Here is a 20,908-nt window from a genome sequence, read left to right on the forward strand (position 1 = left end):
TTTAGCTATCTAATCCTCGTTTTTATAACTGATGACATTTTCTTTCATAATATTAAAATTTGAGAAAATATTTCTTCTAATAAACTATTTACATCTTCAAAATAGGTGCCTGTTTCAATATATATGCTTTAGTTATAATGAGAGGAATTGACTTATGATGAAAAGGAAGTACATGGTCCATGAAGAAACATAGCATAATAGGTGAAAATGCATGGTACTTGGAAAAACATCGGATTTGGTTGTTGGTCTTCAAGGTCTAGGAAACTAACTTTTGTTAGTAATATGCTATATTGGATGGCTCTCATTATGTATTTGGTTATGGAAAGGAAATAGATAATGACATACCTAGCATTTCCTAATGAGTATTTTTGTTTGTCACAGTTTTTCATCATATTTTGAATTTGACCTGGTCTTACTAATGTAAAGCCATCATAATTATAGTCATTAGGCAGATATTGTAAGTGGAAAACAAATAAAGAGACAAGATAAATATGAAAGCTCATGTTATGTATTTATGTGATATGATGGCTAGGTTTTGATCATTGTCTCCTACTTTTTGATAGGCATGGTTGCTGGATCAATTTGGAGTTCTTCATGATGGGAAAAAACCATATCCTGGAGCAATATCCACTTGTATGTCAGCTTTCCTCCTTTTTCCTTGTATTAGCTTTCTCCAAACATAGGACTGTTGAAGTTCCACTGCTGAATACTTGTTACTATATTAGTAAAAAAACTAGCTGGTCAAGGAGCAAAGCTTGTGGTTATAAGTAATTCTTCAAGGAGAGCATGTGTAACAATAGAGAAGTTGAGGAGTCTCGGATTTGATCCTTCTGTTTTTTCTGGCGCCATCACTAGTGGAGAATTGACACACCAATATCTTCTAAGGTTAGATGCTTGTATCTGGATTCAACATGAGCATTGTTTCTTTTCCATACCTATATTGTTTAAGAAAATCTGATGCAAATATTTTTATTTCTTTAAAGTTCATTCTTCTAAGCTTCCTTTGGAAAATAGTGAATAATGGCAATCTCTAGTGTTAATTTCACTTTCGTTTTTCCACTTGACAAATTTGTTGTTTTCCTCTGGATAGTCTGTATTAGAAATCATATTTGTGCATTAAATAATGTTTACATGTATTGCATCAAAGTAGAAGATGTTTATTTTTTCATCAATCCTTCCTAGTTCAGATGTTCCATTTTTGGGAATTTATACTTTGCAAATAATCTAGAGTTTTTCTTTCTTTGTTTATTTTTTGAGTGAAGTCTGTAACTATTGTTTGTCAGTATAAAAGTTTTTAATGATGAGTTTAGTCAATTGACTTTTATGCAAATCCTATGTGTGGATTGAACCTATGTGATTATAATGTTAGTGTTTGAGTCAACTTTTGAATGTTTTGGACCTTCATTTCTGATGTTGAATTGTCATTTGTCTCTTTGGCATGTAGATTTTGATGTCATTTCCATTCTTATTTTTTATTCTCATAGATTAAATTTTTCTATATTCTCTACCTATTCCTTTATAATTGATATCAGTTTTTTTTCAGGCTAGTTGGTGTCCTACCTGCGATATACAATCTCTTTCTTTTCATTCTTTTTTTTTAAAGATTTTTTGTTAATTTATTAATGAAGGGGAGCCTTGGCGCAACGGTAAAGTTGCTGCTGTATGATTTGAAGGTCACGAGTTCGAGTCTCGGAAAGAACCTCTTGCAAAGCAGATAAAACTGTATACAATAAACCCTTCTCCAAGACCCGCATTAGCGGCTTCATACACCGGTCTGTCGTCTGTTTTTTTTTTCAGGCTAGTTGGTGTCCTGTCTGTCATATACAATATCTTCTATTTGGCATCTGTTGATATCTACATATACTCACATAACAACACTAACTTTCCTTCTTGTACATTTATGCTTTATTTGCATATGATAGTAATATATGCATAATTCATGAATTTATACTACTATTGCGGTTGTTTCAACATTATCCTGATGTGGGTTGAATTACTCACTAACTCAATAGCCATTGGATGAGTGACATGTTCATTGGGAAGATCAATAGGTATTAACATGGATTGGTCTATGTGCGTTAGAGATAGCCAATTAGACTAGGACAATGGCTAATCTGAGAAGTCAACAGCTAAGGACTGGATACATGACATGCTAGATCCACCCTGACATAGAAGCCACGTGGAAGTCTATTATTGGTAGATGCCTACTTTGAGGTCTATAAAATAGAGCTACGACCATATGGAAATAAACATTTGAATGCATCGCAAAATGATAGAGATTTGAGCGACAATTATTATCTGCCTCGGTCTACATTCTTATACAATCTCTTGCTTGGACTTATCCTAATCCAACTCCATCTCAACACCAACATGGCCAAACTGCTCCACCACACTCCTTTAGCTCCACCTCATACTCAGTTACCCCAATTAATTCTAAACCCATTTACCTCGAGTGAGCTGCCTACAACTTGAACTTTACCCACTTCAACCAAGCTCTGGGTCTCTCCCTTGCAAATGAAGACTGTTTAATTTTGGGGCCATAAGCTAAGAATTCTCATTCAATTAAGTGGTAGTCGACTAGGAAACATGGGAGGCGATGAACCCACAACTAAGCTCATGACAAAAGTAATGGGATAGATGTTCTTTGAACTTGTGAAAGGAAGGGAAGAAAGATTTGAGGATAGATGATATCACACCCAGATAAACACGAAGCTCACATAGACAGAAATATCATACAAAGAAGGGAAAGTAAAGTTCTTATATGAGATACAAGAATACTTTTATAAATTCTACCATATTAAAACTAGGAAACAACTAAACAATTTAGAAAATACAACAATCTCTACTAATTGAACCATTTTTTTTTTACAAATTTGAAATTTAATTTTCATAAAAATTTAAATGAACTTTTAGCATAGCTCTATCTTTTAGACTAAAACATATTTAATTATAAATGCTAATTGGATTACTTGAGATATTGATATATATTATCATTTTTTTTATTGTGGATCTTCTAAAAATCTAACCTGTGTACTAAAATATTGTTTGCTCTTTATAAATAATTTAATAAAATTAAATTGAAGATTTTGATTAAATCATTTAATATTGCTAAAAAAATTAATCCAATTCCCTACGTTTATTATAGATCAATAAATTATTAATTAATGCATAAAGCATTTATTATATTTCATACTTCATAATACATATTTTATAATAGATCAGAAATTAAATTTTATTAATAAATAGATGGATTAATGGATTGAGCACACTTTAATACCAAATAAGTTGTTTAAACATAATTATTCTATAATAGGGTAAAAAATGATTCAAACTTCCTATGATTTTACCCATGATAGCTAATGACATTCAATTCCAAAACTCTCAGAATTCAAGAGGAGCAATAAACTCATATGCAACATACAAAGGTTCATTAAAAAAATTTAATCTAGAAGAGGAACAATCTATTAAATAAAAAAAATTAAATGGGATGAAGATGAACAAATATACTTAGCTTTGTATTAAGTTTATTTGGACATGGGTACAATGTTGTCTTACTCATCAATAGACGACCACTTCATTTTGTTCTTTGATGCATCCTTTTCTTTTTATTGAAAAAAAACATGACACATCCTCTTTGTTCATCATTATATATATTTTTGTATTTAATTAATTAATATAATCAGTGAACTCGGATGTGAGCTAGAGCCAAGAAAGTTAAAAGTCGGGACATGGCACACTATCCTCCATGTTCCTCTTCCGGATCCTATGCTAATCAATTGATCCGAAAATGAAAGATTTCTATATTGTTATCTTCTATTCATTATCAGCAGCATCAAATTCAACTTCAATTTGTTGAACATCATCTCCAATGGACGTCTCCCCTCTTAATTCAAGATGCCAAAATAAATCATAAAATCAAATAAAGGAAACATGATGGAGATGTCTCCCCTTCCAATTCAAGATGCCAAAATAAATCATAAAATCAAATAAAGGAAACATGATGGAGCACATGAGAAGAATACATTGGTGGATATGGATAGAGGTGGCTTGTGGAGTTGAAGAATAGGGATTTTGCTTACCCATCAAGGCCTAATGTCCATGTGCTCTGAGATTTCTCATTGACTGTTGTTGCAGGGAAGATCCTTGCATTGGTTAGAAGCAAAAGCAGCTTCCACATGTGCAATCTAAATTGGTTGAATGATTGTGTGTTGCAGGATAATATTTATGAGTATGTGGTAGAAGTTGAAGAAACAGGGTTTGAAAAATTGAATTGGAAAAAACATGTATAAAAGTATCTAAAATAAATTAAGGATTCATAGATGCTCATAAAAGCTCCGTATACATCATAGTAACGTATCCACAGAAATCTCAATTAATGGCAATTAATTGGTTAAATAATCAAGATGTAATTAATCTAAACATCAATTTGGTATGTTAACCAATCAATTGTTTCTCAACTTTGTTGTCTTGCCAAAATTGATTGGAAATTGAGATACCAACATTGAGTAAACTTTTTCCAAAAATAATTTATAATTCTTTCCCATTGTTAGTATTATCTATATTAACTCCGCCCATAACAAACCAGTCATGACCGGTCCCAAGCTCGGATAAAAGAGGAGGGTTGCGTTAGATTGCCGACCAACATTAAAACTATGATAAATATTTAGTGAATGAATCCATTAAACTATTGTGCTAATGCTAGGTTGTTCCCCAGAAAGAACGCATTGTAGGGTCCAACAGTAACGTTTCGGCAAAGACCGCTACATCTTTAGAACTTGGGTGTAATGCTAAATATGTAAGAGTTTGCATTGTAGGGTCCGACTGTAACGGTATCGGCAAGGACCACTATATCTCCATGAGAACTTGGGTGTAGTGTTAAATAGGTAAGATTTCTCACACTGTAGGTTGGATAAGAACAAATATGATAGGAAAACTAATAGTCTAAGATGTGGAACATGGAACATAGGAACCTTTACTGATAAATCAATGAAGGTAGTATATACGATGATTAGGAGAAGAATTAATATTTTGTGTGTATAAGAGACAAAATTAGTAGGCGATAAGACAAAGATGATAGAGAACTTGGATTTTAAGTTATGGTACACAGGAAAAAGTAAAGCAAGAAATGAAGTAGGTATTGTTGTAGATAGTTCATTAAAGGATGAAGTTGTAGGAGTAGTTAGAAAAGGGGATATAATTACAACCCTTAAGATAATAGTGACAAAAGAAACTATGAACATAATTAGCGTATATGCACCGCAAGTAGGATTAGATAAAATTACCAAATTAAGGTTTTGGGACGACTTAGATGAAGTATTACAAACATTCCGCCAAATGAAATGATTTTAATAGGAGGTGATCTAAATGAGTATATCAGAGTGAAAAATGAGGAATATGAGAGGATACATGGGGGTTATGGATTTGGAACGATAAATGAAGAATGGGAAAACTATATTAGATTTTGCGATAACATATGACTTTACATTAGCTAATACATTTTTTAAGAAAAGATAAGAATACTTAGTCACGTTCAAAAGTAGGAATAATGAATCGCAAATTGACTTTCTTATGATTCGGTAGAAGGATAGAAAGATTTGTAAAGATTGCAAGGTTATTCTTAAGAAAGCTTAACTACCCAGCATAGATTAGCAGTGTTGGATACACACCTCAAACATAGTATCAATAGAAAGAAAATATATATGACTCCTAAAATTAAGTGGTGGAAGTTAAAGATGAGAAGCAAAATATATTTAAGCAGAAGTAGAAGTACAAGCATTAGGTGAAATATATAGTAACTCTAATACGACATAGGATAAGATGGTATCAAAGTTGAAAATAGTAACTAAGAGTGTACTTGGTGAGTCAAAGGGACATGCACCACTAAGTAAGGAATCTTGATGGTGGAATGAGAAAGTACAAAAGAAAGTGAAGGAAAAACGAACAACTTATAAGGAATTATATATTTGTAAGAACGAGGAAAACTTAAAAAAAAATATACCATAGTCACGAAAGAAACTAAGAGAGTAGTGAATGAAACAAAGAATGAAACTTTTAAACGATTATATTAAAAATTAGATATAAAAGAAGGGGAAAGCGACATTTATAGAATAACTAAAGTAAGAGAAGACAAGAGATCTTATCCAAATAAAATATATTAAAGATTAATGTAATTGGGTACTAGTAAACGATGGAGAAATAAAAGAGCCGTGGAAGAGGTATTTTATCAACTTTTAATGAAGGTTTAGGGAACCAACTTAACTTAAGTAACTTAAGTAGGCCAAATGAGTATAGAAATTTAAATTTTTATCGTAGAATTCAAATTTCAGAAGTAGAACAAGTTTTAAATGAGATGTACAATGGAAAAGTCATTGGACCAGATGATATTTTGATAGAGGTATTGAAGTGCCTATGAAAACAAGGTATTGAATGACTTACAAAATTATTTAACATGATATTGAAAATGAAAAAAATACCTGATCAATGGAAGGTAAGTACTCTAGTTTCCTTATATAAGAATAAAGGAGACGTACAAAATTGTGTAAACTATAGGAGTATTAAACTAATGAGTCATACCATGAAACTTTTGGAAAAAGTAATAGAAAAAATTAAGGAGAACACGGTGATCGAAAATCAATTTTGGTTCATTCTTGGAAGGTTAACAATAGAAATTATACATCTTCTTAGATAACTAATTGAAAAATACTGGAGGCAAAAACAAATCTACACATGATATTAATTGATTTAGAAAAAGCTTATGATAGAGTTCCAAGAGAAATTATATGGAGAATTTTAGAAACGAGAAGTGTTAGCATAATATATATTGAACTTATTAAGGATATATATAAGGATGTACAACCATAGGAAAGACTTTAGGTGGAGTTACTGGAATAATTCCAATAAAGATAGGGTTACATCAATGATCAACTCTAAGTCCCTATCTTTTTACCCTAATTATGGATGAACTCATTGTACACATTCAAGGTGTATGTTATTTGCAGATGATATTATTTTGGTATATGAAACACGTGAAGGAGTAAATGCTAAACTAGAATCTTGGCAGAAAACACTAGAAGGGAAAGATTTTAAGCTTAGTAGAATAAAGACAGAATATATGGAATTTAAGTTTAACAATATTAGACGTAATGAGATAATTGTTAAGATAGAAGATGACGAGTTGCCCGGAACCGAGAGGTTTAAATATTTAGGATCATTTTTTTAAAATGATGGAGGGATTGAGAGAGATGCTTTACATAGAATACAAGCAGAATAGTTGAAATAGAGGAGAGCGTCAGGTGTTTTATGTGACCGTAAAGTACCTCTAAAACTTAAGAAAAGTTCTACAAAATCACGGTTAGAGGCTATGCTATATGGAGCTGAATGTTGGGCTATGATTTGAGCATATGAGTAGAGGATGAGAGTTGCAGAGATGAGGATGTTAAGGTGGATGTGTGGACATATGAGGATGGACATAATAAGAAATGAGAGCATTAGGGTGAAAGTCGGAATTGCATCTATTGAGGGAAAATTTTGAGAGACACGTTTAAGATAGTATGGGCATGTACTTAGATGACCAATAAATACTCCAGTTAGGCTATGTGAAGCTATGACAAACACGCATATTAAACGAGGAAAAGGAAGATCAAAAAAATACTTGTTTAGCAACAATAAAACAAGATAAAATTTATTTAAGTATATATGATAATATAGTAGGAGATAGAGGTCAATGACATAAAGGATGCATATAGCCGACCCCACCTAGTGGGATAAGGCTTGGTTGTTGTTGTTCTTGTTATATCTATTAAATACTATTAAACATAAGTTTCAATCTGAAATAATTCATACCATTTAAAACATATTAAATAGAAAATAGAAAAAGGAAAAAAGAGACATGGCTTCCTGAGGTTCCATAAAAGCACACTTTTCGAATTAGTAATGAATGTCTCCAAATTAACAAAAGATAATTCAAATATCCATAGATATTTAGCCTCGGTGGTAAGACCCTTGTGGCTAAGGTTTTGTAATAGCAATATGCATAATGCGTTAATAATCTTTTGGTGATACCTCAATAAGGATTCCTATCAGGGTGGACAATACCTTAATGAGGATTCATCAACTCACCCTTAGAGTGGCCACTTATCTTGCTCCAACTATGCATGAAGCTTTGGTACTTGGACTCTGTTCTTTTCTACCCGTGTTAATTTGAATATCCTAAATTGACATTTAAAGCTTCTAATTTTCATGTGTAAAAGTTCAGAAACTATTGTTGCAGACACTTAAACCCACACTCATGTCTAGTAGTCGCACTCAAGTCTGAGGAACCTCACACATCTATCTTAACATTCTTAAACCCCTTAACATTCTTATCTATGTTATATTAATTGTGTACGTATTATTTCTTGATAATTTATATTCTCATCGAGGCTTAAAATCTCACGTTGTGCTGAAGTACCAGTATCCAATTAGAATGGTATGGCTTTGGTGTTGTGCCATGTAGACACTCAGCATGGATTGATACACTTGAAAGCATATCGAGTACCAAGATGATTCAATGAGTTTTGTTCTAATGATCCCTATTCACATGATATTTTTTACTTTCAAACACATATTGATAACAATTTAAAAGTTATTGAATCAAATTTTTAGTTTAATAGGTTTTAAAATATTACAAACATCTCAAGTATTGATTGCACCTTCCTAATACCAAAACATGTGTGGTGAATTGGTTGAGAAGGGTTAACTTGCCAAAGTTCAGTCCTGGCTTGAATAGTATGGCTCTAGCACTGGATTGTCTTGACACTCATCGAAGTGTGCTGTGATGATTTAGATAGTTTTACTCCTTTAATGCCCTTTCACTTAAGTGTATTTACTTTTAGAAATAAAATTATAGGAATTAGATAGTGCATTAATTTAAAATTTTATTGTACTATAACGTCTCGATACTCAATGTGTTTTGACATGTGTTAAAGTATGCAAGATGAATGTTTTTACTTGTTTAATTCTTTTTAATTTATATTTTCTACTTTTGGTAATACTATATCTATTCCAGACTTATCTTAAGATGAATTCATATAATTATTACTACTTTAATATTCTTACACTTAACTTTTTTGAATTTAAATTTTTGAGAAATAACCTATACAAAATAAAAAAAAAAATTGAATACATTTTGATGCGTGTAAAAAGGTGCTAAAATGTTCTTAGTGTCGACATGGTATGATACTCATTCTCATGATCGACGCAGGCACGTATGGGATATTATCCATGCTGATCAAAATTGGATTTCAATAATTTGCTAGAACCATATGTCTGGATTGTGCTGCTCAACACAATATGAAATTTCAAACCATGCTCTCATTCTCTCATCCATAAACAATTCGTCGTGTAAATATTTCTTTTATTTCAAGCAGCACATAATGATCACAAAAGACTCTAGAAACTCTTTCAATATCTAAAACTCTTACAAGTACCCTTTATCTTGTTAATATTATCTTATCTATATTTCCTTTTGCTGACTAATTGATCCAAGATATTTAAAACTCTTGCAAGAATCTATCATGGACCGTTTTTTAATTATTCCCTTGATTCTTTCCTCCTTGTTAAAAGTGCATTCATATATTTAGTTATGATTTTATTAAACCTAAAAAGTTCAATTCCAAAGTCAAGTTTGTGTATAATTTAATTACACTCTTTGACACATAAAAATGGACTGATTTTAGATCAAAGTCTTAAGAGGATTGATTAGGAATTGTAGAAAATAAAAAGTCTTGTGGTAAAGATTGCATAGTAATAAGGATATCCATTAGCAGCCAAAATGTAACAGACTCACAACAATTAGCATGAGGTTATATAACCTTTTATCCAAGATTTAAAATTTCGAGCAGTGTTGAAGAAACTAGAACGATATGGTTTCAGTACAATGTTGTGTCGTGCAGATATGATTTTGATGCTTTTAAAGTAAAAGTCAATTAAAGTTAGCTTAAGTCCAACAAGTAGACATGTCGGGATCAAATAGGTTTATTTGGATTTATTTTAATCAATTTAAAATTAAACCAAATATATATATATATATATATATATATATATATATATATATATATAAATATAAAAAGGGCAGTCCAGTGCACGAAGTTTCTACCATGCGGGGTCTCGGGGAAAGATCCATTGTACGCAGCTTTACCTTGTTTTTTACAAGAGACTGTCATAGAGCAACAATTTTACCGTTGCTCCAAAGCTCCTCTTCTAACCCCAATTTATATATACAATAATTTAATTCATAGTAATATATTTTATAAGATTAGAAATTATATGTATTTATTTTATTTTTCTTAACAATCTATTTTCTCCATTTTAAATAGGTTTTTTTTCTTCTATTTACCTTGTGCACAAATGGAGGAGGGAAAAAAAAATAACCAGCATCCTTAAGTTGTTTTTCTCCGATTATCTCATGGACAGATAAAGAAAGGAAAAAAACTAACCATGGTAAAGAGGGGTTTTTTTCTTTGTTTACTCTCGTGGATGAATGGAGGGAAAAAATAACAATGAAGGAGGAAAAAAACTTAATGTTATGAAGGAAGGGAAAGAAATTAAGAGAGGGGAAGGATTAGGGAAAGAAATTGGAATTAACTTTCTAAAAAAAATAAACATAAAAAATGGAAATGAAAAAATTTAAAAAAAAAGTGATGCAGCCTCATGGTTGCCTTTGCAACCTTGCTAGGTCGCATCGACCTCTGTGACCTGGAGGAGGGCATTATGAGGTTGCGGCTCTGTGCCAATGCTGGTCGGCTTGTGGAACAATAAATTTTGGTCGTGTCCATTGACACCGTATGGTACTTTATACTGTGCTTCTATCAATGAACAAGCATTGTCATTCATAATATGATAAATGATAAGTTTTGAACTTAGGATATAAAACTTATGGATGAAAAATGATATTCTTTGTTCCTTATTCAAGATAACCCATTGGCCTTGTCAAAATGGATATGGCTCATTAACGAGCCATACGCTAAGTCAATACTATTGATATGATCAAATGTGTAAATTCATCATATTTAATCAACTTTTCAATATGAGGCTTCTCATGGCCTCACCCATGGATTAAAATCTCGAGCCGTTTTATCCGATACGGGCCGACACATGGCGCCAGCGTGCCGCGATGTGTCCGGATGCGTTACGAGAGCCCGACAACGCCTCCCAATGCCTCGGTATGATATAGTTTTGCGTTTCGATCTAGACTGAAACCTCGACATAGCTCGAGATTTTAAGCCATGGCCTCACCATAGGATAAATTGTTCATCTTCTCATATAAGTAATGAAATTAAAATCTGATAGAGCTTGATTTCCAAGAACATTGTGCGGTATAGTGTAACCCTTATTTCTTCTATTCTTTCTCATCTTTCTATTACTTGTTTCTAATTGTTAGTTTCTGTGTCTAAGAGTCCTAATATTCAAGAATGCAAAATATCATTAACAAATATGAAATTCTTTACAGGGTTTCATCTTCTTGATAGTTGCCATAATGCATAATTGTCAGCCAAACTGTATCCACTTGACATTTCTCAACTAGAAGAATGCAAGTGGTCTTGTTAGGTTTATAAAGTATTATGGTCAATTTCTGCATTGATTTCTCTGCTTTTGGATTGTAGGATTCTTTGATGATCTTGAATCTTAATTCATCTTTTTATATATATTGTCCATGAAACTCTCTTTCTATTGTTCATGAAAAGTTCTCTACTAGCACAGGTTTACTATATATGTTCAAAGTTCATACTTGGTTAATTGAAGCAAAGCGGCCTACATTTGATAGCATATTGCTGTTCTGCTGAATACAATTTTATGATTGGCTGACGGACCTGAGTTCTAGACACTTGATTATGTATTTTCTAGTTTTAGTCATGCATCAAGATGTTAATAAGTCTCTTTTAATGTTTGCTACGCATAGTTGTTGAGCATAGAAAATATCATCATTACTAAACTTCGTCTTTGTGCTTTTTCTTATAATAGGAGGGGTGATCCATTTTTTACAACCCTTGGAACATCTTGCATTCATATGACATGGAGTGATAGGGGTGCAATATCTCTTGAAGTATGACCCTCTTCTCTCACAAGTTGAACTAACAACCACATTATCCTTTTAGCATAAGGTTCAATACATATAAGGATATACATTTATGAAAACTTTATGAGACTATGGATATTAGCTAATGAACTTGACTTGGTTGCAAAGTGATCACATCGTTGGCAGGATTGTGTACATCAAACTTATCTAGAATCATACTAGTTTTGATCATGGAATGAATGTTGTTCCGTGTCGCCTGACACGGATGATTTTTACCATTCGGCCGGGCGGGCGAAACTGACACAAGAGGTGTCCTTGTCTTGAGACGCATCGCAAGCCCCTCGGAGAAGTTAGGGATGCCTCTGGAGGTGCCAGAAGCATCGGGACGCCTTCGGTGGCACCGAAGGCGTTGCGGGACGTGCTAAAGCCGAAGGCGTTGTGAGATGCCTCTGGTGACACCTTCGGCGACGATTTATATTCTAATATTTTTTTCCTATTTTATATTATTTTAAATTTCATTTAAAATTTTTAAAAAATTCTAATTTTCTAAAAAAAATTCTAATAAATTATATTTATATTCTGATATTTTTTATTATTTTATATTTTTTTACTTTATATTTTTTTACTATTTAAAATATATATTATTTAATTAATAATTGATTAAATGAATAAATAGTTAATTTATATAATTATTATATATCTTTGTATTAATTTATATACTTATTATTATAGATAGATCAATTTTAATTCGAGTTATTGATAAATCAATTTTATTTAAAAAAATTATATTTAATTATTTTTTCTAACAATATTAAATTTTTCAATAATTGAGAACTTATACAAAATCAATATACAACTTATTTTTATATACACCATAAACATATTTATCTTATAATTACTATATATAAATAAAAAATATTGAAACCGTATCGGTACGATACGATATTGAAACCGTACGTTCCGATTTGAAACCGAAACCTCCGTACGGGTTGAAATTTAAATTGATTTTGATTATATGCAATTACTTGATTGGTTGAACAGGCGAGTTCAAATATTGACTAGAAAGGCAAAAGAAACATGGAATGGTCTAATGTGAATTAGTTGTTGGTCAGCTGTTCAGGAAAGTGTAAACTTACGGGATAATTCTTGATACCAATAACATGCCTAAATAACAAGGACATTATAGCTTACCCATAGTTTTAGGTACTAGTGCACTTGTCATTTGATTTTAAAATAATTTTTTAGAACAGCCCTTTTGGGTCCCCATTTACAGAAACATCGTCCCACTGCCTAAATGAAACTTAGCAATTTCCTTCTTATCATTCATCTTTCTATTCTAAGACCCATCATCAACTAACATAACTTCATTCAAGAACAGTAGCTAAATGCTTTAATGACCATTGAACTGCAACAGTACCCAACAAACAATCAATGGCTACGCTATAAACTTACAAAACATAAAAACCAGTACTAAACCCCTCAAATAAAAAAACCAAACCTTCCTTTATTGCAACCGCTAGCTCCAGCTAACAAACCACCAAGGCCACTGCAACTACCTCAATAGTAGGCTGCTGAGCTATATCAAAGCATAAAAGTTCTTCTCTTCTAATTCTCCCCATCAGTACAGCAGGAGACTAGTCTTCAAAGCTTTAGGGGGTTTAATGTCAGGAATAACATCTACTACTTCAGCAGTTATATTCCTCACCAAAGTGGCAGCAGAATGTCAGACATCATCATTATGCCCTCTATTCTTGTTCTTCCTGATATGCCACATTGTCATAAAGATATAAGCCTTCATCTCCATTGTTTCCACCTATGTTGACCAGTGCTGTCAGTAAGCCACTTTCCCTTTCCTGATTGTCAATTAAAGCAAAACTTTATCCCTATGTATTCTTCATCATCCTCCGACCATCCTTAGCAAAATCACATTCTTCCAATAAATAGAACTAATCTTGCTTCCCACCATAATTGAAAAAAGACATCACAGGACAGTTGATGATGGTAGAGCAATTATAAAATTCCATACTCTAGGAGACACTTGCGGCCTCCAAATTGCATTCTAGTTGACCTTCAATCTTTTCTCATTCACACAGGAAATTGTAAGCTACCTTGGTATGAAGTTCAAGCTTGAATGGTAACCCCAGACATTTTCATGTTTCACTATCAGTAACATGGATTGCAAGAATTCTACTCATCATGTGAGTCGTAGACAAAAATTGCAAACAGCTAACAACCTAACTTCCCTGTTTGATCAGCTCCAAAACCAACTCATAGCTGCCAATTTGACTAGCATTAATATGGGTAGGCCATTAAGCAATAGGAGTCTCATGGGATCATCCCAGATACCACACTGCTCAATGCATCCAATTTGCATCTTTAGATATCCTCTTAGCTCTATCATACACCTTTGAAGTTCCTGAAAACCCATGAAGTATTTTCGACACTTCTAGATTTCCTCAGCCCTTGCACCTCAGTCTTCATTATCGCTATTCAGGAAAAGTTTAGCACTTCAAGAATACTTCATAAGACCCGATTTGGTAGCCCAACACAAGTACCAGGTTTGGTAGGTCAACACAATCAATGATGTTGGGAAACCAGTAATAAACGTTTGCTCCTCCTTTAACTTGCAGCTGCAGTTGAAATCCGTAGCAATCAGCTGCTTATTCCTAAGAGCCAATAAGTTATTAGGCATACAGCCTAGTAAAGAGTCATATTTTTTTTTTTTTTTGAGAAGGTAAATATATTACTAAAACAAAATATTATAGAGGATATGCCTAGGGGGCGTCTAAGAACCGAATTACATGGGTTTGTATCTTTAAGAACTTGCTATCTACATTCGGGACTGCCCCCTCATGTAGGCACTTGCTCCTAGCTTGCCTAAGAAGAAAAATTGTACAAGACGTGGCCAAAAACCTTGCTTTTGTTTGGTCACCAGTAGCATGTATGTTCCTGTGAAACACTCTTAGTAGTTGCTTGTGAGTGGACATCAATTGCCACATACAGTCAACGCCGCACCTTGCCCCATAACATCTTGCTGATCGGGGTGGCTAAATAAAGATGATCCAGTGTTTCATCCTCTTGCCTACAAAGAGGATAGTCCTTGCCCATCTCATAGACCAACCTACCTTTGGTGCCCAACCATCCATGAGCCATCAGCCATAAAGTGAACCGGTGCTTGGGTATGAGGCAGGATTTCCACACCACCTTTGCCCACACTTTGATGGCGCCTCTTGGTCTGAAGGCTTCATAGGCTGAAGCTGTACCCATGCCTTGACTGCAGAAAACCACCTAATCAGCAGCTCGGAAGCAGACCTGCAAGTGCCAGGATTTGTAGTGTATCCCGGATATGAAGTAACCTCTTGATCAGTGCTGAATCAGAGACAGATTTTTTTCTTACAATAGAAATAAAGTGCCTTATTGTAGCGAACTATTCTAACATTTTACAAAGACCCTTTCCCAAATTGGAACAATGCCTCCTAACTTCCTCATTATAAGAACCCATGAATCAAACCACTTTTTACTAATAAAAGAAACATTTGTTTTAGTAGCTTCTTTCATGCACTTCCAAGTAAAGTCCAATGAAACGGAAATTTTGCTTGGCTTGATCTGATGTAATGCCAAAACTAGATTCCTCAAATTTGAGAAATCTCAACCATTGATTAACATAACCGACTTGAAGGCCACACCTCAAGCGCAGGGCCGAAGCTTGAACTAACTGGCAATGGGATAAAGCCTTAGATCACATGATGTGGCTATTAATTTCACCTATTACACTTTTATTTGACATGTTTTTTTTTTTACCATTTAATTCTTTTATTATTGTTCCATGTTCAAAATGGGTTAGGTTCATGTCATTCGTCTAATTTCATACCTTTAATAGGGTTAAACCTAATTCACTATTGATTTGATTAAGATAATTAACTGAATATGTTATTTAAAGTTGCATCCTGCAAGAAAAGGGTATTCACATAATTTCCAAAACGAAACAAATTTGAAAAGGCAAAGCAACATTGTTTTCAAAATAAAAACCCAACCTAAGATTAAACTGCATGTATAACCCCCATAGAAGCATATACATCAACAAGATAAAATAGTTCATCAAATATCATTCGCCCATGCTTTAGCCCTTTATTTAATCTTGTGCTTTTCCATTTCATGCTTAAAATGTTAGTTAAACCCTTTTGAAATATGACAACACCTTTTAATCGTGAAATAGAAGGAGAGGGAAATAGAAAGAAACTTACCTGGACGAGTTGATGTAGAGAAGATTGACTCCTTGTTGGAGTTCTCTGTTAGTCAAATGAGAGTTCGTTGCTTGTCGACAATAACCACCAATAAAGAACCACTTACCTTGGAGGGGAAAAGGATCCACATAAGGTGGAGTGGTAGAAGAGATTGAGAGAGGAGGGTTGGCTTGGGAGAGAGATCACATGAAAAAGGGACATCCATATGAAAAAAATCACATGGTTTGAGAGAGATTGGTAGTACAAGGTGAAGCCGTCATCTTGGCGGCCCTTCCAAGGTGGCCCCCACTGTCTAGAAGTGAGGTAAATCACGGGAGATTTCACCAGCGATAGTAGCGTATGTAAGGAGGGGTTGAGGCAACTAGCGGGCCATTTCGCATCCACTGGGAAGATGATTTTATGAGAAGCAGTCAAGAATGCTTCTCCCAAATCATGTGATTAAGACAACCCTCCTCTCTCGACTGCTTTGCCCAACCCATGTGATTAATCTCTCTCATTTTTTCTTGATCATCGTTCAATTTCAAGTTTGTTTAGTTCTTTCAATGGGGATTGAGTTAAACTTGTGTTGAACTTGAACTGGACTTGAGAGAGATGAAAAACTTATCCTAGACCTTACTTTTTTGTATAATAGATGAAGATACTTTGAGCTCTTCTCTTTGCCATATCTCTTACATTCTAGAACAACACATTCCACATTCCTATTCTTGCTACTTGAAATTAAAGACCTTTTTTTCAGCTTTAGTCCATATAGCAACCCTTTTACACTCCTTTATCCTGGGCCAATTGATATCCAACACCACATCATCCAGTTCACTAGCTGAAGCCACGATCTTAACAAATTGATTTTTGATCTGCTTTGTAGTCTTATCTACTGAAACCTCTACACTATCATTTGCTTTAGTCATTCCATCTGCTTCATAGAAACCCCATCAATAGTCTGATTTGAAAAGAAAAGATTATCAGTAACTTCAGCTTTGCTAGATTGTTGAACAGCTTTCCTAGGGCTCTGCACTCCCAGTTACATTCTTTTAAGTCACCCCAAATATTGGTACCACCAACTACCTTTCTTCTGCTCAACACTTCTTGAAGGCCTTGACTCGCAACAACGAAATACATCCTCAATCATATTTTCCACCAAATCCACCATATCCTCCATATTACAAGCATTCTTCATCATAATATCATTAGATTGAGACACTCCCTTATCACCAGCATTAATGACTGACCAAAAAGGAATTAACTTATCTTCCTTGTAATTCAACCCTAGTTGCATTTCTTTCTCTTCCTACCACACTCAACCTGAATCCAAGGGCCATAGAGATCACAGGAACCTTAGAAGAAGTGCCATCAGAGTGATAACCTCAGAATTATTTTCTATCCTTGAAGAGCCCAAACCTTTACCTTCCACATTCTTCTACCCCACTCCCCTGCAACTAGTATTGCAAAATTATGATTATTTCATATGCAATTGATTGAAAGAAACATGCCCTCCAGCTTCAATCCAGAATCTTTGTTCCAAAAGTTTCTCAAAATTTACAAAATCATAAATTCTGTTGAGAACTTCAACCTAGTTCTTGTAGTTACTTGATCAATTTTGATTGTACTCCCTACCATAGCAGCACACAATGGAAAGAATGTCTTTAGGAATCAAATCAATCAGAAGCCAAATGGGAATGTATACAATTTTCTCAATCAAAGGCTGGAAAGAAGGCCTGCCCAGTATTCCATTGTTCAGATATTTGGTTAGAACTTCTTGTTTGTTTAAAATGCACTCTTTCATGTTTGATCAGCAAGAGAAAAGAAAGACTACATATAGTTTTGCACTATCTTCAAGAGTTTAGTTGTACTAGTGACTTTTAATTTGTTACAAGCCATAATGATGGATTCAATGCATTCTTGCCAATAACTATAACTATAACTATCAAATAGCATCACTAAATTGAAAGTCCATACAAAATGAGCAATAGGAAAAATGGAGACCATATGTAAAAAATGAAGAACCATTGATGAATCATAGGACTGAGCTACATGAATGCCTATGCTCATAAGAAATCTTGAAGCTACCTATTAATAGTAATGGAACTAAGTAAAGTTTTCTTTTGTCATTCAGGTTACTATTCTTTGGTCACTTATAGCACCTTAACATCTGACTGCATTCTTCAACTGAAATTGGGAATAACTACCGAATGGGTTGTGCATCCATAATAGACTTTTAGAAAAACATATCCTAGGCAGATGCTTGACATGCACAACCTCTTCTTTGTCCATCACAGGGGAAAATGGAAACCAAGATTTGCTCTGTCTGGATAACAGAAGAAAATGAAATGGCTTAGTTTTAGTTGCTGTAACAAAAATCTTGCTTCTTTGGTTCATTCAAATTCTTGAGAGACAATGAAGAAAATCCAGTTAAAATTAGAGGTAAGTTGATCATATAGTATTGCTTATGTTTTGATCCTGCAGGGCTTGGGCTTGCAAGTTGTGAGCAGTGTGGATGATGCTGATTTTATACTTGCCCATGGAACTGAGGCTCTTGGCCAGCCTTCTGGCGAATCACTCCCTATGGATTTGGATAATTTGGAGAAAATATTGGTGATGGCTGTGAAAAGAAAAATTCCTATGGTAGTGGCAAATCCAGATTATGTGACTGTTGAAGCTAGAGCTTTGCGAGTGATGCCTGGTAAAGTTGTTTGTGTGCCTTAAAATTAGTGAATCCCTCTGATTTTATCAATTTTAGGCTAGTTTTTCTACTAATTTTCTTATTTATTCATCTCAACAGCATTTATTTTGGAAAATCTAGATTGTAAAGTATATATTTTCTACAGGAACATTAGGAGACAAATATGAAAAGCTTGGCGGCCAAGTGAAATGGATGGGAAAGCCAGATAAGGTAATTAATGATTCTTATTATGGTTTTTCGTAAACACTTCTTCCTATGATCTTCTTGATCCTTCTCATATCATGGGTGAATATAAATGCTTTAGGAACATGGAAACAATAGAATCTATTTTGACTAAATCATGGTCATTTATACACTAGGAAAGAAAACAAACTATTGTGTTAGGTTCAGCGATAAAATACAAGAAAATATTGTGTATGGGTCATCAAACTATTGTGATAATGTTAGGTTGTTCCTCATAAGAAACATGTTATAGGGTCTGATTGCAACATTAAGGATCACTACATCTCTATGAGAACTTGGATGTAGTGTTGAATATGCAAGAGTTCTCATACCTTAGGTTGGATAAGAATAGACATTATAGGAATATTGATCGTCATAAATTTGAAATATTGAACGTAGGAACACTTAGGGATAAAACAATGGAGGTACTAGATATAATGATTAAGAGAATCATTAATATTTTATGTTTACTAGAGACAAAATGAGTAGGGGAGTAGGGAAAGATGATATTTAACTTAGATTTTAAGTTATGATTCATAGGAAAGAGTAAAATGGTGGAGTAAGTATTATTGTAGATAGTTTGTCAAAAGACGAAGTAATAATAGTAGTTAATAAGGGAGACAAGACTATAACTCTCAAGTTAGTGGTAGCAAAAGAAATTATTAATATAATTAACATATTTAAGTGGGATTAGATGCAGACAGCAAACATATGTTTTCGGAGGACCTAAATGAGGTAGTATAAAAAATTCTGGCAAATGAGATAATTTTAATAGGAGGAGATCTAAATGAACATGTAGAAGTAAAAAACAAGGAATATGATAGGATGCATAAAAACTATGGTTTTGGAATAAGAAATGAAGAAGAAAAAGCTATAATGGATTTGCAATAGCATATGCAATTTTTCAAGAAGAGAAGAAAATTACTTTAAAAAATGGGAACAATAAGTCATAAATTGACTTATGGTTAGAAAAAGAGAGAAAAATTTATAAAAATGGTACGGTCATCCCCGGAGAAAATAATTCAATATAGGTTAATGGTGTTGGATATCCGCCTTAAGCATAATATCAACCGAAGAAAAATGTGCATGACTCCTAGCATCAAGTGGTGAAAGTAAATGGATGAGAAACAAAGTATCTTTAAGAAGAGGGTAGAAGTATATATATTAGGAGAAATATATGGTGACTCAAATACGATATGGAATAAGATGACGCTAAATTTAAAAATAGTGGCTAAGAGTGTACTTGGTGAGTTAAGAGGACAACACTATCAAATTAAGAATTTTGATGGTGGAATGAGGAAGGACAAGAACCTATAAGGTATTGTACACTGACAACAAGGAAGAAAACGTTAAAAAGTATGCAATAACTAAGAAAGAGGCAAGAGAATAATGAGTTAAGCTAAGAATAAAGCTCTTGTATTGACCAAATAAGCTAAAACGAGAAAAAAAAGGAGGGATTTTAACAAAATAAGATACATTAAAGATGAATATAATAAGGTGGATGAGGAAATAAAGAAGCGATAAAAGTATTTCTATCAACTTTTTAATGAATGGTTAAGTGCCTACCTTTGCTTAGGAAATTTAAGTAGGTCAGAAGAATATAGAAATTTAAATATTTATTGAAGGATTCTAGAACAACATTAAATAGGATGAAAAATAGAAAAGTGGTTGGATTGGATGATATTCTAATAGAGATATGGATGACGCTTA

General features: G+C 33.5%; 1 protein-coding gene across 1 annotated transcript in view; it reads left to right on the forward strand.

Annotated features, from left to right (window-relative positions):
• The window catches only part of LOC122025267, a 31,407-nt gene that overhangs the window by 6,053 nt on the left and 4,446 nt on the right, over window positions 1-20,908 (forward strand). Inside the window, exons 3-7 of the mRNA XM_042584047.1 lie at window positions 564-633; window positions 726-885; window positions 12,001-12,082; window positions 18,760-18,976; window positions 19,122-19,186. Of these exons, the coding sequence (XP_042439981.1) occupies window positions 564-633; window positions 726-885; window positions 12,001-12,082; window positions 18,760-18,976; window positions 19,122-19,186 (594 nt within the window). The remainder of the gene's footprint in view (window positions 1-563; window positions 634-725; window positions 886-12,000; window positions 12,083-18,759; window positions 18,977-19,121; window positions 19,187-20,908) is intronic.

This window comes from Zingiber officinale, chromosome 9B, assembly GCF_018446385.1.
Source record: "Zingiber officinale cultivar Zhangliang chromosome 9B, Zo_v1.1, whole genome shotgun sequence".
Taxonomy (NCBI): Eukaryota; Viridiplantae; Streptophyta; class Magnoliopsida; order Zingiberales; family Zingiberaceae; genus Zingiber; species Zingiber officinale.